At 41.1% G+C, this 18,441-nt stretch overlaps 1 protein-coding gene across 3 annotated transcripts in view; it reads left to right on the top strand.

Annotated features, from left to right (window-relative positions):
• LOC120525429 (nucleolar protein 9) overlaps positions 1-18,363 on the top strand; it is a 33,715-nt gene extending 15,352 nt beyond the window's left edge. For all 3 annotated transcript variants that reach the window (XM_039747711.1, XM_039747720.1, XM_039747703.1), the window contains exons 10-12: positions 5,494-5,706; positions 11,634-11,739; positions 18,143-18,363. In XM_039747711.1, the coding sequence (XP_039603645.1) occupies positions 5,494-5,706; positions 11,634-11,739; positions 18,143-18,297 (474 nt within the window). In that variant the 3' untranslated portion in view covers positions 18,298-18,363. The remainder of the gene's footprint in view (positions 1-5,493; positions 5,707-11,633; positions 11,740-18,142) is intronic.
• Positions 18,364-18,441: the final 78 nt, after the last annotated feature.

The raw sequence follows: 18,441 nt of genomic DNA, 5'->3' as shown, positions 1-18,441 counted from the left end.
ATCTCAAGGATGATCAGGGGAAACAGGATGCACCTGAGCTCAATTTTGAGCTTCATGGCAAAGGCTGTGAATACTTATGTACATGTGCTTTCTCAATTTTTTTTTATCTTTAATGAATTTGCAAAAATCTCAAGTAAACGTTTTTCACGTTGTCATTATGGAGTGTTGTGTGTAGAATTCTGAGAAAAAAAATTTATTTAATCCATTTTGGAATAAGGCTGCAACATAACAAAATGTGGAAAAACTGATGCGCTGTATATACTGTATATAGTGTGTGTATATATATACAATGAAACTTATGGGATATTAATCTGGTCAGTTAAGTAGCAGAGGGGGTTGTTAATCAGTTTCAGCTGCTGTGGTGTTAATGAAATTAACAACAGATGCACTAGAGGGGCAACAATGAGATGACCCCCAAAACAGGAATGGTTTAACAGGTGGAGGCCACTGACATTTTTCCCTCCTCATCTTTTCTGACTGTTTCTTCACTAGTTTTGCATTTGGCTACAGTTAGTGTCACTACTGGTAGCATGAGGTGATACCTGGACCCTACAGAGGTTGCACAGGTAGTCCAACTTCTCCAGGATGGCACATCAATGAGTGTCATTGCCAGAAGGTTTGCTGTGTCTCCCTGCACAGTCTCAAGGGCATGGAGGAGATTCTAGGAGACAAGCAGTTACTCTAGGAGAGCTGGAGAGGGCCATAGAAGGTCCATAACCCATCAGCAGGACCAGTATCTGCTCCTTTGGGCAAGGAGGAACAGGATGAGCACTGCCAGAGCCCTACAAAATGACCTCCAGCAGGCCACTGGTGTGAATGTCTCTGACCAAACAACCAGAAAGACTTCATGAGGGTGACCCAAGGGCCCCATGTCCTCTAATGGGCCCTGAGCTCACTGCCCAGCAGCATGCAGCTCGATTGGCATTCGCCATAGAATACCAGAATTGGCAGATGCACCACTGGTGCCCTGTGCTTTTACAGATGAGAGCAGGTTCACCCTGAGCACGTGACAGAAGTGAAAGGGTCTGGAGAAGCCATGGAGAACATTATGCTGCCTGTAACATCATTCAGCATGAGCAGTTTGGTGGTGGGTTAATGATTGTCTGGGGAGGCATATCCATGGAGGGTCACACAGACCGCTACAGGCTTGACAAAGGCACCTTGGCTGCCATTAGGTATCAGGATGAAATCCTTGGACCCATTGTCAGACCCTATGCTGGTACAGTGGCTCCTGGTGCACGACAATTCCTGGCCTCATGTGGTGAGAGTATGCAGGCAGTTCCTGGAGGATGAAGGAATTGATACCATTGACTGGCCACCACACTTTCCTGACCTAAATCCAATAGAACACCTCTGGGACATTATGTTTTGGTCCATCCAATGCCACCAGGTTGCACCTCAGACTGTCCAGGAGCTCAGTGATGCCCTGGTCCAGATCTGGGAGGAGATCCCCACAACACCATCTGTCATCTCATTAGAAGCATGCACCGATGTTGTCAGGCATGTATACAAGAACACAGGGGCCATACAAAGTGCTACGTACAATTTTGAGTTGCTGCAATTAAATTTTGGCAAAATGGACTAGCCTGCCACATAATTTTTTCACTCTGATTTTTGGGGCGTCTTTGAATTCAGGGCTCTGTAGGTTGATCATTTTCATTTCCATCAAACGATGTGGCATCCTTTCGCTCCTAACACATTACCCAGTCTATATCAGTATAGATATCCAGGAGGATTTCTTTTCCCATTGAGATCTGATGTGTTTTCAAAGTGTTCCTTTAATTTTTTTGAGCTATATATATATATATATATATATATATATATATAGCACCTTCAAAAAGTATTCAGACCCCTTCAGTTTTTTTCACATTTTCTTATGTTTCAACATTATCCTAAATTTGTTTTATTTTTTCATCATAAACCAAAACTCAAATACCCCAGAGTGACAAAGTGAAAAAAAAAAAGATTTTACAGATTTTTGAAAATGTCTCTCTATTATAATAAAAAAATCTTGGGTCGAGACGTGATGTTCTCGGAGTCACTTTAACATCCTGTGAGACAAGTACAACAGCTGTACAGGCTTTCAAATGACTGACACCTGCGCAGCATGCAGATCACGCAACACGCCACAAGCAGCAGCAAGCCAGCTGATCGAGCATAGAGGAGGTAAAAAAAATGCATTTGTTTCGCATTGTATCACCGTTTAAGAGGAGGTCTCGGAGGAGCGACCGCATCTCCTTAGCACGCATTCAGCCCCTCTCTTCACAACACGAGAGCCAGAGATGTAAAGTGACTGGTGTGTAGCGTGCCTTTGGTGCTGAGGGGGAATAACTCATTCACTACAGCTTTATTACTAGCAAATATCAAGAAATAAAAAATGATTAAAAATGAATGAAAAGAAAATAACAATCTCTTTAAATTGTATATCCGGTTAAACAAACCCGGGGGTGGGCGAGCAAAGCCCCCTAGTATTGAATAATAAAAAAATCACAAATATTCAGACCCTTTTCTGTGAACTTAGTTGAAGGCCCCTTTGGCAGTCATTCAAGCCTGGAGTCTTCTTGAGGCTGACATGACAAGCTTTGGACACACGGATTTGAGGATTTTCTGACATCCTCCCCCACAGATCATCTCAAGCCCTGTCTGTAACGCTACATGAAGACCATCAATGGAAAGCTATCTGCTGTATTCTCCCAAAATATTCAGTTATGTTGAAGTCCAGCTCTGACTCTGCCACACAAGGAAATTCATCGAAAGCCACTCCTGTGTTGTCTTTCCTTTTGTACTTAGGGTCGTTATCCTGTTGGAATGTGAACCTTCGGTCCAGTATGAGGAACATAGCATTCTAGAGTAGGTTTTCAATAAGGATATCTCAGTACTTTGCTCTGTTCAGCTTTCCCTCAACTCTGTCTAGTTTTTTAGTATATTGCTGCTGGAAAGAAAGTCTCAACATGATAATGCTGCCACCCCATGCTTTTTGGAATGGTATTGCACAGATGATGAGTTGTGCCTCGTTTCCTACAGATGTGATGCTAATCTTGGCGTTATCAGAGTGGAGAATCTGGCTTCTCATAGTCTGCGAGTCCTTTAAGTTCCTTTATACAAACTCCAAGCAGGCTTTTGTGTGTTGTCTGGCCACTTTGCCATAAAGCCCAGATTAGTGGAGTGTTGCAGTGGTGGTAGTTCTTCTTCCAGATATTCCCTCCCTCTCCACACAGGTTCTGTTTAGCTCAGCCACAATGACCATTGAGTTCTTACCATGGCCATTCTCTCACAATTGCACAGTTTGGCCAGGTGGCAATTTTTGTAGCATTCTCCCGATCTGTGCCTTGGCAAAATCCTGCATCTAAGATTTGCAGGCAATTCCTTCACCCTCATGGTTTGTTTTTTTGTCTGATACACATTGTCACTTTTAAGGCCTTCTATAGACAGGTGTGTGCTTTTCCTAATCATGTGGACTCCAAATAAGGTGTAGAAAGATCTCGGCAATGATCAATAAAGTGGGATGCACCTGAAACAGATTTCAAGTGTTATAATAAAGGGTCTGAATACTTTTATCAATGTGATTTTTCAGTTTTTTTTTAGTTTTAATAAATTTGCAAGAATTCCTAAAATCCAGTTGTTGCTTTGTCATTCTGGATTATTGAGTGTTGACTAATGAAGGAAAAACTGACTGTAAAGGGTTTTTGCACAAAGCTGCAACATAGCAAAATGTGAAGAAAGTGAGTATATGTGAATACTTTCTGAACGCACTTTACATGCATTTATCTATGTAAACATCCATGGATGCAAATATATGTTTAAATCAGCTTTCTGTGCAAGACTATAAAAGGAGTACTGGGGAGTGAGCTGATTTAATGCCTGGCTAAGTCTGGTGGCAGCTCTGGGGAAGAAGTTATTTCTGAGCCTTGATGTTCGGGTTTGAAAACTTCTATAGGGTTGTCTAGAAAGCAGCAGTGAAAATAAATGGTGGCAAGGATATGATGGGATCCTGGTGAAGTAGGTAGCCCTCTGTATATAGTGTTTGTGTTGTGTATTTCCTCCAGTGTAGGTAGTTCAGTCCCTGTCATGTTCTTGGCATTGCTAACAACTCTACAGTGCTTTCTTGTCAGCAAAGGAGGCGTACCACACAGAAATGCAGCAAGTCAATGAATGCACTCTCAGTGGAACAGCAGTAGAATGACACCAGGAGCTGCTTATGCAAACTGGCTGTCCTAAGTATTCTCGGGGCTCTGCTGTGCCTTTTCAACTTGGGTAATACAATTACCTGTCCATGAGATATACATAAATGCCTAGGAATTTGAAACTGGAAATTCTCCCCACCAGTTCTCTATTGATGTAAACTAAAGCAAACTTCACAGTATGCTTCCTGACGTCTCAGCGATGAATTCTTTGGTCTTGGTGGTGTTAAGTGCCAGATTGTTCTCTGCGCTCCATCCTATTAAGGTTCTGCATTTAAGATTTCTCATTTAAAGATTTACCAATGTTGTTTCTTGTCCTAGTGTGTATATAAACGTAGGGTACTCCAGTTTCTGTATTACATCTTGCCTGAAGAAGGGGCCTGAGTTGCCTTGAAAGCTTGCATATTGTAATCTTTTTAGTTAGCCAATAAAATGTGTCATTTTTCTTGGCTTTTCTCTGCATCTCCTCCCTGTAAGACCACTAATCTCCATTAGAAATCTAAGCTTCACAGCACCTAATGATGTTTGTAGAGTGGATGGGTACACAGTCATGAGTGTAGAAGGAATAAAGGAGTTGTTATTCAATGTATGCTTTTTCCATTAGACTATTGAGAAGCATAAGTAAACATGGTTGGTACGTATTCAGTTTTCATATTCCTTTGCAGACCCAGCCATTCCTCACACTGAAGGTTTTAAGAATCGAGCTTGTCGAAGTGTATGAAGCTTAGACCCTGGGTTACTCTCGGTTAGTGAGATCAGAAGACATCACAGCTGAATTTCACCAGTTTTCTTCTGTGTGGCTTCACAGGGCTCAAAGCATTCAGAATACATTTGAAATTGTTGGTTCTGACCATAGGAACATAACCGTAGCATTTGTGCAAAATTTAAGAGAGCAGTGAGATGGCTTATAATTGAATGTGGTTTCCTTACTGCTTTTGAGACCCCAAAATTAGAAGCACTTACAAGCGGGTTTTGGTAATCTGAGGAGCAGACTAGTTGATCCGGCGAGTGTTTACTCTATTGCAAAACCAAAATGAAGAAATCTCATTGTGACTGTTTAGTCATTAGTAAATGTGTACAGAAGATGCTTAGTCTAATTATAAAAAAGGATGTGAAACATCCACTTTTTAACAAATTAACCCTCATACATGGCGTGTATACTGCACATGATTTAAAGCCATGCAGAGTTAATGCTTTTAGACTAAGATGGATGACAGCCTGGGTTGGGGTGCTAGTTTTGCTTTATATTTTAGTATAATTTACTATTCCCTGTGTATTTTTCACATTGTGCTCTTTTGCAATTCCTCTTTAGAGACCGCTGTCTGGTGTGGTTTACAATGGCTCCCGGCTTGTGCAGACTTTGCTTGGATTCTCAGACAACACAATTGTCCTTCGAAGCCTGCGACTCTTACCATCCAGTGATCTAGTGACCTTGGCCTGTGACCCCTCAGGAAGTCATGTGCTGGATGTTATGACGCAACACCTGAATAAAAAAGAATTTGCCAAGCTGCTCAAAAAACTAAAAGTAAGATTACATTTAAGGAAGCAATTCTTATTGATGGCTGCATGTTAAAGATCTGACTATTCTAGGCTACTGGTCATATTTAGTATTTCCAACTGTGTATTGTTGTTGATTTCTCTGCCACTAAAACTGCTTGGCTTGCTTTGTCAAATGTGCAGTTTCAGACCTGACAGAAGTCAAGATTATTTATGCAATCATTTTTTTCTTTTTCTTTGAATTCCAGCATCTGCCATGATGCACTTGAACAAACCGCACTCGGTGAAAATCTGTGCTTAACACAAGCAAAGCATAACAGTTGCACTCGGAATCTGGCAGTGAATTAGTTATGGTGGGTATAGAATTATTCACATTTTATTGCTTTGCTGCCTGAAATGAAGACACAAATAAAAGGCATTTCTCAAGCTGTATTTACTCAGTGCAGTTTATAAAAACCAAGTGAAAATTATAATCGCAACAGTTCAGAAAAAATAAAAAACTAGAAAGACTGAGATGGTTAAAGGATCACTCCCTTCTAAAAAATACTTGTAACTAATCACCTAATCAATCTAGCTAATCACTAATCAATTCTCCATTGCACACCAAGCTAATTGTGATCAGTTGTAATCATTCTGATTTGTTTAGCTATTCCCGGAGTGTTCCCATGCTTGGAAGTGCAACTGAAAGCAAACAATGAAGCATGGGTGGTAAAAGATCTTGGGGATAGAGATGTGGACAGACACAAATCAGGTGATGGAGACAAAAAAAAAAATCAAAGGCTTTATCAATCTCTAGGAACACAATAAAGTCCATAATCCAAAGGTGGAAAGTGTTTGGTACTACTAGGACCTCTCTCAGATCAGGCTGTCCCACCAAACTGGATGGAAGAGAGAGGAGGAGGAAACTGGTCAGAGAGCTACCAAGAGGCCTGTGGCCTGTGTGCATGGGACAACAATATCACAAATGCTCCACTAATGTGGTTTGCAAGAGAGAGTTGCAGGTGAAAAGCCAGTCCTTAAGAAAGGCCACATCAAGTCTTGATTGAGCTTTGAAGATTCTGAGGCCAAATGGAAAAAGGTGTTATGGTCAGATGAGACCAAAATCAAACTACAGTATTTGACCTCAACGCCAAACGGTGTGTCTGTCGGAAAGCCAATACAGCTAACCATCCAAAGAACACCATACCTACAGTAAAGCCTGGAGGTGGTAGCATCCTGTTGTGGGGCTGTTTCTTTACATCATGGACTGGGCCATTGTCAAGATAGTAGGAAAAATGAATGGGGGGAAAATAACCTCAAATTCTTGAGGAAAACCGCCAGAAAGTTGTCAATAAGAAGGGTCACCTTCCAACATGACAATGACCTGAAGCACATAGCAAAGTTGACCACACAGAAGCTGAAGGAGAAAAAGGTGAATGCCCTTGTGTGGCCTCATCAGAGTCCACACTTAATGGAAATGTGTGGAATGACTTGAAGATTGCAGTCCACCAACGGTCACCATCCAATGTGACTGAGCTTGAACAGTTCTGTAAAGAAGTGTGGGCAAATAAAGCTGGTACAGCAGAATCCCAAGAGATGCATGGCTGTCATCAAAGCAGAAGGTGATTCCAAGTACTAACATGAGGGTGATTCTCTAACCATCTCAGTGATTCTGTTTTTTATTTATTTTTATTTTATTTTTTTCAACTGTTACAATTATATCTTTCACTTGGTAGTTATAAGTTGCATTGAGTAAATACAGCTGGAGAAATATTTTTGTGTGTCTTCATTTCAGGCTGCAAAGCAACAAAATGTGAATATTTTGAAGGGGGTGATTCTTTTTTTATACCCACTACTGAACATGGCAATGGATTATCTATCATAAAAGGTGGAAATTACCATGTTACTATTATTATTATTATTATCATTGGCTAGAACCAGTCATTGAACTGAAACATTTTCAAACTATGAAAACCTGGTCAATCAAGAAGATAGGGTCGTGTAGAAGTCATTTTCTGAATACTGTATACTGACTATTAATGTTTTAATAGCATTAGACGTTTACTGAAATATAAATATCGCATCAGGTTTCTTAAGATTATGTAAACAATTGATTATAACTTCAGTGCAGTCCACAAGAATGGTAGGAGTTAAAAAGCTTTGTCATATTTTGAGCGTGTCACACGTGACTTGTGCCGTGCACAATGGAGGCATCAATGCTGGGCTTTTAAAGTTTTACACTGAGTGTACCGCACAGGGGAGAGTGACTGGGTGTCGCATCAAATGACCAGTTTCGCTTTTGACCAAGCCAGTGTGAACGCTGGCCCGGACTACAGAAATATGTTTTTTTGTAACAGGTCCCCGTCTTGCACCAGACGGAGCTTCCTGTCGACTACGCCACTGTGAATGCTGGCCCGGACACAGACAGACGGACATCATAATTTCACCACACACCATTTATTTTACAACTACTATGTACAAAGTCTACCGTGCAGTCACACCCCAGTGCCTCCAGCACCGATCCCCCAAAGTCCAGGCCACACTCTTCCAGTCTTGGTGCCTTTCTCCTGGCCGCCTCCCGTCCTCGCTCTAGCTCCGTCTTCCTTCCTCCCGACTCTCGCCTCGACTGCTGGGAGGCGGCCCCTTTTATGGGAACCCGGATGGGCTCCAGCTGCTTCCCGGCACTCCTCCGCAGACACGCCCTTGTGTGGTGGAAGTGCCGGCTGCGCCGGAAGCCGTCCGGGTGTCCCCTGTCGTCTTCCCCCCAGCACTTCCTGGTGTGGCGGAAGTGCTGGGTTCCTGGGCTGTTCAGGCAGCGGGGCACCGCCTGGCGGTGGCCACGGGCCCCTACAGGTCTGGGCTTCCATGCCCCTTACCCGAGGCCACCAACATAACCAGGGTGGACACCCCCTCGTGGTCTGGTGGCGGTACAGGCCCTCCTCCGGTCCTCCTGGGCGTCTCGGCCGGGCTCCTGCCTCGGCCGGATGTGGCAGATGATGGTCTGGAAGTGGGGCGCTGCCTGGCGGTGACCAACGGTCCCTACAGGGCTGGGCTTCCATGCCCTCTACCCGAGGCCACCAGCGTAACCAGGACGGACGCCCCCTCACGGTCTGGAGGAGGTACAAGCCCTCCTCTGGTCCTCCTGGGCGTCTAATAAAACTTTTCAGTAAGGCTTCTAGTTTCTTTGCATTTCTATTCTTGGTGAATTGGGTTTCCCGACCATTAGACTTGGTTTTAGCGACTGAGCTACACGCAGTAATGACAATTTATTGTCAAACACAAGACATCTTGAAATGGTTTACTCACTTCTATATTTACATAAAAGTCACAAGGCAAGACAGACGAGACAGAAACACATACAAGTCAGATGAGGCCGTTCTAAGTGCTCCGGAGATTTTCAGAAAAAAAATGTTTCTCATTGATTTGTTTTCCCTTTGACTTTAATGTGACAGCTAAAGGAGATTTGCTACGTAACAGTGTTGGTCGTCTTGTGTCTTGTTCTATCACATGTTTGAGACATAAGCACAATTATGATAACCCTGCGATGGCCTGGCACTGTGACCATGGAGTGTTCCTGCCTTGTGCCCAGTGCTATCTGGGATAGGCTCTAGCACCCCTCAGTGACTTTGGCCTGGGTTAAGTAGGTTAGAAAAAAATGACATGACATGGCAGACCTAAGCCTTTGCATCTTTTAATGTTCCCAGTAGGCTGAGTAAAGCCGCTGTATACACTCTTCACGATACAAGGTGACCGTATACAACTACAAGACCAAGGAGGTTCTGCTCAACCTTTATAATGCACTGGTGAGGCCTCATCTAGAGTCCTATGTGCAGTTTTGGTCTCCAGGCTACAAAAAGGACATAGCAGCGCTAGAAAAGGTCCAGAGAAGAGCGACTAGGCTGATTCCAGGGCTACAGGGGTTGAATTATGAGGAAAGATTAAAAGAGCTGAGCATATACAGTTTAAGCAAAAGAAGATTAAGAGGTGACATGATTGAAGTGTTTAAAATTATGAAGGGAATTAGTCCAGTGGATCGAGACTGGTATTTTAAAATGAGTTCATCAAGAACACGGGGACACAGTTGGAAACTTGTTAAGAGTAAATTTCGGACAAACATTAGGAAGTTTCTCTTTACACAAAGAACGATAGACACTTGGAATAAGCTACCAAGTAGTGTGGTAGACAGTAAGACGTTAGGGACTTTGAAAACTCGACTTGTTGTTAATTTAGAAGAACTAAGCGGATAGGACTGTCGAGCTTTGTTGTGCTGAATGGCCTGTTCTCGTCCAGAGTGTTCTAATGTTCAGCCTACAGCACACAATGCAGTTGATAGCTGCTAAACTGCCCATTTATGTAAAAATGTGAACCAGACACAGGATAACTTGGCTGAACAGTTTTATCTTCATCTCTGAGTTGCTGTTGTGACAAATTAAGTCAGAGTCTCTAATTCCTGTGCTGAAGAGCAGCAGTGGCCGCAGGTTTTCATTCTAACCCTTCATTAGTGATCACTTTTTACTGCTAATTAAAGTCTTCTTCCTTTGTTTTAATTGACTTGCTATTTAAGACTCAGTCCCCTAAATTGTTTCTTTTTTCCTTAATTAGCAGCTAAACGATAACGAGACACAAAACAAGCCAACACATGACCAGCTAACCTGTGTCCACCGTACAATATCTGAAAATAAAGAAAGGTGAAAGTCTCAGTAATGTTGACTGTGCTCAGAACAAAATATACATACAGTTTTGGAAATGTCTGCTGTGGTTGAATGAGAGCACCAGCAAGCCATGGAATTAAATAACGGGTTTCATTAACAACAAGAATTGGAAACTGGAGTGAAATTGGAGTTTGAGGCCCTGACTTAGCTGGTTATCCTTTGGCTCACTTCATGTCACATTTCTGTTTGGGTGCCATTCATTAAGAATGAAACAATTCAAAGTATTGAATCTTAAAATTCAAGTCAATTAAGATGAAGGGAAAATCAAAGCCAATTTGAAGCAGAAAATGCTCACTAACTGGCCACTACTTTGTTCTCCAGGACTGGGAGTTGGAGAGCCCCATTTTAAGTGTTTCAGCTGAGAGTTTTACTCACATGTATGCCGAGGTCATAAAGTCCTGGTCCTAAACTGGCAAATGCCCATCCTTTAGAATACCAACTGTGTGCTCTCAATCGATCAGTAAAGGACTGTGAAGCTTAACGTTTCCTGAACTACTGGATGAAAGTTGCTCATTAAACAAGGCTAACGTCTTTGTAGTCAATGTATCACAGATCTGTCAAAAGTGGCACATTTACTATTAAGGCATCGATGAGTATTTTCCACTCACCTGAACCTTGACATCTATTTTCAGTGCAATATGCCAGCATGTCAGAGGCAAGTATTTTGTGCGACGTACATTCATTAAATGCCGCAACCAGCTATAGTCAGTCCCCAGTGCAATTTGCCAGCACGCCAGAGCTGATCAGTCCGTGCCGTACATACATTGAGCAGCCAGCTCATGACCACTGGCGCCCCCTAGCGAATCGGCATCACTGTCCCTGGGATTGAGTCACTGCACTAGACGAGCCTGCAAGCATCAGCATTGGCCTGTGTGTGTTTGTGTGTAGCCAGTTCAAGTGCAGTTGGCTCGGTGATTTACTGAATTCCATCAGTGGCGTCAGTTGTACCTTGTACATATTGTTAAAGTAGTTTTTAAAATAGTTTTTACAGTTCATTGGCAGTGTGTAAAATGATCAGTTGTACAGTAATTGTAATACTCTTTGCATGAAAAAAATGTGCATAAAATTTCTCTTTTTTTCTTGGTGAATTGTGACGTTTCCTTAAAAAGTGCAGCAATATAAAGTATTTGGCAACCAGAGATATGTGGCAATTTATGGGTTAAACGTTCCGTTATGACATTTTAGTATAAGCAGTATTATAAACTGTTATTAAAGATTACAAAACCAAAGCTCCACCAAAAGTCACATCTGCTTCTGTTGACAGGGGTGCCTCATAGAACTTGCTTGCAACAAGTATGGCAGCCGAATAATGGACAAAATCTGGAGTACTTCTGACGTGAGCCAAAAGAAGAGCATTGCTGAAGATTTGGGTGAGTTACTCTCATAAACTGTTAAGACTCTTTCAGAACTATAGTGCACGCCACAAAGTCTGGCCCTGAACTGCAAAGGCCAACTGCAAAGTGAGAGTAAAAATTAAAGTCTTACTGAACATTTAATGACGATGTGTAAACCGCAGTAATCTGGACATTGCTGTTGAGTTTATTTGTGAGTTATTGCAATCAGATTTGTGACATTTGAGGTTCTTTTTTTGTTTTGTTTTTAATTACAAATTAAAGGGTAACTAGATTAGGAACCGTGAGCCTGCACCACAAGGAAATTCAAGACAGAGCAGCAGAGAGCGCAGCTTCTTGACTGAGCAGTTTGAATTATTTTTAATGCCACACTGTATTCCCTCATTATGGCATGAGTATATTTTTATTTAGGCTACAGGCACACATTACTATATGTTCACTTAAATATGCTGATAGTAGTCTCCCTTGTTTTGCCTTTTCTCCTCACTACTCTGCCATTTTGAAAAAGCTCTCCTACCAGGGCCATACACGTCTGAAGATGCCACCTCGGCCTGATTTGTTTGTGCTTATTATTGCCTTTCAAGCTCTCTGGTTGTATTCTTCTTTCTGATAACTGGACCCACCATTTAGTTGTGTTATATTTGCAACATGTTTATTTTAAGAAAATGTTGCCTATATCATAAGAAAAAAGTATTATGTCAGTCAAAACATGAAGAATATTAAATAACATATAGCCAAATGCGTTCATAACCATTAAATAAATAAAACTCTCTTAAAATATTAGACATTATAAATTATTACATAGCATTGTACTTTAGCTCCTTGTAGGCTAAGTTTTGCAATGGCTACACACATAAATCAACATAAAACGTCAGTTGCTGCGTGATGTGGCTGCTGTCGCCACCTGTTCACCGTTTCTGGCAGTGGGCACAGTGCAGCAGCTGCAGGGTTGTGTTCGCATAGCATGCTGGCTGCTGGCCCGTCAGCGGGCGGCGGGTGGTCAGTAGTGGTGATCACAGTACAAGGCAATTACCGTATATACTCGCGTATAAGTCGGGTCTTGAAACCCGAAAAATCGATCATAAAATCAAACCTCAACTTATACGCCTCTTCAAAAATGTGACGCGTACATTATTTTTTTTTACATCTTCTTCCCTCCTCCAATCTCACATCAGTTTCTCAGACGCATCAAACTTTATTTCAATTTCTTTCGGCGCTTCAACAACTTTTAATTTAAAACCAGCTTCATATTTTCTTCTGATCGAATGCTCCATCGTAGATTAGGGATGCTCTTACGATAAAGGTGCATGAGAGTGTGAGATACACAGAACAGTGCAAATGTCGCTTCGGAATAGTTCGGGTATTACCGTGTGGTCACATAGGCACAATACATAGAAAAAAAGGCAGTTTGCTCTGTGGTTACTCTCTCAGGTGGATGTTAGCGTATCATAATCTCTTGGACCAATAGCGTGAGTTTTCCGTATTTGACTTATATAACCGATGTTATACCGGAAATTATACAGTAAAATCAAGCCCTGACTTATCCATGGGAGAACTTAAACACGAGTACATACATACAGTACACATTTTCATCACTTTTATGTCCCTTTAATATGCTGTGCTAAAACCAAAAGATTTCTAACAATCGCACAACTCTAAACATTTACAATGCCAATCTACACAATCTCAAAAGATTGCATAGAAGTGAACACAACCAGCAGGTAAAAAAATTGTAGGTTGATGTTTTTTAATCTGAGAAACACTTAACAAATTAAAAAACATATGTCACATCTTTACTTCACGCACAACAGGCTCACCTGTATATTTCCTTAATTAAAAACTAGGGGGCTTCGCTCACCTCCCCCAAAACTCCCTCCTGCGCTATGTGCCAACTACTTTGCATCTCTGCCGTTCGCGTTGTGAAGAGGGGGGCTGAACACACCACAAGAAGATGCAATCGTTCCTCCACCCTCTTAAATGGTGATACAATGGGAAACACATAGTCTTTGCTCGATCAGCTGCTAGTTTGCTGCTGCTGTGCTGCGTGATCTGCATTTCACATGGCGCACTTCTGTCATATCACCTATGTCCATATATTCGATCTCTTCTCTTTTTCCTTTTCGTCAATATCACATTAAATTTTGTTTCTGTGTTTGGAATTACATCGTGAAAATGCAACGTATAACGCCCGTGAGTGAATATCGTTTCTTTCTCTCTACAAGAAATGTGTCTGACATAATCACGCAGCACTTTTCCAAATCTCTTTGCATAAACTCTTGTCTCACAGGGCTTCTGGCACCAGGTGTGGTTACATCGCTTGGCACGAAGTCTCCTTCCAAGATTTTTTTTTTTATAATCGAGAGATATAACAACTACATCTCGAAACTCTTCGTGCTGTGTTGTGTGCCAGTCCTTTAAATGGGCTAAATTGGTAGTGTTCCCCATGACCCCCACCCCCGGTCTGTACTGCAGCACGGGTTTGCATGAATCCTTGAGGTTTACCATCTTCATTGGGCATTAAGCCACAGTATTTCCAGACGCTGCTGCGGCCGCACTCTTTGTCAGTTAAATGTGACAGAGAAAGCTCTGACGCCGCTGATTCAGCCAACTTTGTAGCAACGTGTGTAATGCTCAGATGATACAATGCACGTGCCATCAGAGTGTACCGGAAGTGAGGTATGTAAAATCGATACCATGAAAGATGAATATTCAAACCTTTGTATACGTACATGATGGAATCGGTACCATCGATACTTTCGATATTTTTGCCATTTAAGTGTCAGAGTTGTCTACTTGTGTACATATTTTAGAGTTTGGTAATTTTGTAAGCCTTTTGGTTACAATGCTATGAAAAAGCATTTGCCCTTTCCTTATTTCCATTATTTTTTGCAAAGTTATTACATGTATTACATGTTATAAAAATGTATTTATCCAATAAACAAAGTTACCTGCCACAATTTGGTGCAGTGTGTCAAATTACATCAAACCAGTTAAAGGGATACGTGGAGTCAGCTGATTGAACACCGCCAGCCCTGCTCAAAATAAACCCCAGCTTAGTTTGACTGTTTTCATCAGGGTCAACTTGCCAGCACAAAGATCTGCCAAGCACTTAATGCCACAATCAAACAAAATTACTGAGGAGATCAGAAGAAAACGTGTTGAAATCTATCAGACTCCAACAAAGCCATTAGGATGTGGAGTTCCTTTGAACCACACTAAGAGCCTTAATCTCCCAAAAGAAAGCTCTTCTGATAGAAGTAAATCTTCTCAAACATGGCCAGCAGTCCAAGTGACTCCATCATCTGGGAAGTCACAAATGATCGTAAACAAATCCAAAATAAATCCATACTCCTGTTCTCCTGTTGTCTTGAAAAAGCCTCATGATGCAACAGTCAAAAAGACAAACATGGGCTTCGTAAGAGAGCAACAAGGCACAAACCATGAACATTCATGGCCCTCTGTCATTTTCCTAGAAGAACCGGAATAATCCCCCAGCCTTTTGTGAGACTGTTATGTGAACGGATGAAGCAACATGGAACTTTCTGGATGTCTCTTGTAAGACAAATGCAGCATTCCACAGTTGAGAACATCATGGTGATGTTTTGCTTTCTTAGGGCCTGGATGACCTGCCATAACTGAAGAAACCATGAATTCTGCTGTGCACGAGTACATCATTAAAGTAGGTGACCTGCTTGATCGAGAGCTGAAACTGAAACCTGGTTGCATCTTGCAGCAAGACAACCACTCGGAACACTAAAAGGAAGAACATATTCCGAATTTGAACTGCTCTAGTCAAAGTTCAAACCTGGACCTGAAATGAGCAGTTCAAGCTCACAACCAATGTCAGTGTTTCTGAATTAACCCTCACATTGTCTTTCAGGTGTCGACTCACTGCCGTGTGCCGTCTTTTTTGACCAGGTTCTGACACTGCTCTTTTGGGTGTCCTGGACCTCACATTTTTCACCCCAAACTTATTTCAAATTGATTGACAATCTTGAACTGTAGTACTGATGATCCTACCTTTTAGAACAGATGACATTAACAATGTTTTTATGGGTTGTGAGCAAACAAACTACTGTAAATGTGGCTGAAAATTCGGAAGGACATAGCAGTGGTTACGTTGTATAGCTGTTGCACAAAAATGTGACATTTATAAAATTAGGGCACTTTACTAAAAACATGTCTGAGTCAATAAGATGTCTTTTAAGATGTTTGGATGGGTTTTGAACAAAGTCCCCAAGCTACAGCAGAAAATCCAATAAATTCAGCAGTGGGTCAAAACTGACCCCAAGGATATGGCAGTGTTCAAAATTTTTGCTATAGTAGCTAGACATTTGGAAAGTTTTTGTTTCTTTTTGTAAAGTTAGGACAAAAAAAAACCTTCACATTTCTAAGCTGAAAAAAGATGACTTTTAGGATGTTTTTATGTGTGGTGAACAACCAAAATATCCTAAAAGTAGAAGAAAGTCAAAGTCAGTGGTGGTTCAAAACTGACCTGGAAGACATAACAGATCGACTTTGTTAATTTGGTGAAATGTAGGAAAAGACACAAGCTTTCACCCTGAGTGCTTTTACTAATTTCAAACCCACAAACGGGTTAAATTTGACCACTAGACATTGTGTTGGTTAAAGCAGTTCTGCAAAGAAGAGTGGGCTAAAATATCTCTGAACCAATGAGAAAGACTTGTAGCTGAATTGTAGGAAGCATTTGGTCACTGCCATTGCAGCTAAAGCTGGTGAAACAAAGTGGAAGGGGGCAATTACTTTTCACACTGTGCCTGTTCGTGTCCAACTTTGCTCCTTCAAAAAATGTTATTAGTTCATTCAGGTTCACTTTCTCCAATTTATTACATCTTGGATGAAGACCTGAAAACAGTCGGTGTCAAGGATTTTCAAGAGTAGTCAGGCAACTACCAAGTCAGATGATCAGGGCCAATTCCTGGACAAACCTTGACAGCTCCTCTTTAAATTTGTTTATTTCAGTGGTGAAGTAAAACTGAAATGGCTAACGTGTACCCAATTACAGATGTGTACCATGCATGCCAGCACTGGGAGAACCACTGATTACCACGGGCTGACAGAGCTTTGCATTCGTGACGGATTAGATGCTACAGTGCAGTGTTTATTCGATTTTCTTTGTCTCCATTTTTCATTTTCTTATTTTTTTGCTGTTAAATTGCACTTTCATCATAATCATAAGAAACAAAACGAGCCATTCTGTCACAAGCTTGTAATTCATTATGTACAGGGACAAAATAAAAAAAAAAATGCTTGTCATATTTAATATTTTGTAAAGTGCTAATTTTGAATAAAATAATCCACCTTGCTACACCACACATTTGTTCCGACTGTAGGATGGAGCTGCCATTTTGGATCACAGCATTAAACCTTGTACAGTACTTGCCTGAGAAGCAAGTCTTCTGTGAGCAGGTTTAGAGTAATTAATAAGAGACCAGGTATGTGGAGACTGTGATACACAGAACTCAAATTAGCTGTGTACAGAGTAATAAACTGACAGAAACAAACATACTGAACACTGGACCCATTTATTGCCATCAAGTTGCTTGTTGTGTGCAGCACCAAGAGGTCTTTGCCAATTAATTTCAGATTGTTGTATAAAAATTAAATGAACAAGCACAGGTTAATGTCTGCAGCGTAACTACACTTTAAGAACTGACTACAGTTTCTGGAATTGACTCTGATGAATAATCATTCATAAACAACTTAGTCGTACCCTCTAACATAAAATGACGTTGCATTTTGCACTTCAGTTTTTTTTTATGTTTAATGAGGTAAAACACTTAAAGAGCCTCTGATCAGTATTACATGAGAATCAGTTCTATAAAATTACACCTTGCAGATTTTATTTGTGAATCAGACAATGCAGTCAGCTGTTCAACACGAGTAGACATGGTGGAGTGGAGAGCTGTGGCTGCTGTACATTGTCATTTATTACAAATGGAAGTCACTTGAAATTGCTCAGATTTGTCAACAGTGGACAAACCGGCATTAGTCCTGCTAATGTTGTGCCATTGAAAGTATCGCATTTATACCTTTTGGGCACTTTATTTTTGACACTGCTTTGTACTTCTTGCACTGTATCCCAGTTTTTAAAAATCTGGCTTAAGGCAACCCAATCTACAGAACGCTTTAACCTGCAAATGAACAAGCATTATAAACTGTGGCATCATAGCAGTGTGAGAACAGTGGCGCAGTGTAAACAGGCAAAAAACCAAACTGTCATTTCCTGTGTTGTTCCAAAACACACATGCATTGTTTCACATTTGTGTGTATCCATATATGTAATTATTATAACTTTTTTTTTTTGGAAGTACCACTTAACACTACTTGTCACTTCCTTTTTGTGACTGTTTCTTGACAGAATCTTCTCATTCTTTTTTCTTCTTCTTATTTTGTTCAGCTCCTCATGAAGCTAGGCTTCGATCGGATATCTTTGGCCACCACATTGCCCGGAACTTCGCATTATTCCACTTTCTGAAGCGCAAGAAGGAGTGGGAAAACATTCAGACTGCCCAGGTGAAGAAGAGAAGAATGTTTAACGACATCCTTGAATGAAAACTAAAAAGCTTTGGTTTTTGTTTTTTTTTTTTAAATCCAGAAAAGTGGCAATTTAAAAAAAAACACACGCACCATAAATAAACTAACCTTTGTTTCTCTAGTGGTGCATTATTGAATATATGATAAAAGTTGCATTTTACA

This window comes from Polypterus senegalus, chromosome 1, assembly GCF_016835505.1.
Source record: "Polypterus senegalus isolate Bchr_013 chromosome 1, ASM1683550v1, whole genome shotgun sequence".
NCBI lineage: Eukaryota > Metazoa > Chordata > Cladistia > Polypteriformes > Polypteridae > Polypterus > Polypterus senegalus.
Note: the sequence above shows the minus strand (reverse complement) of the source record. Positions and strands in the feature narration are given on the sequence as shown.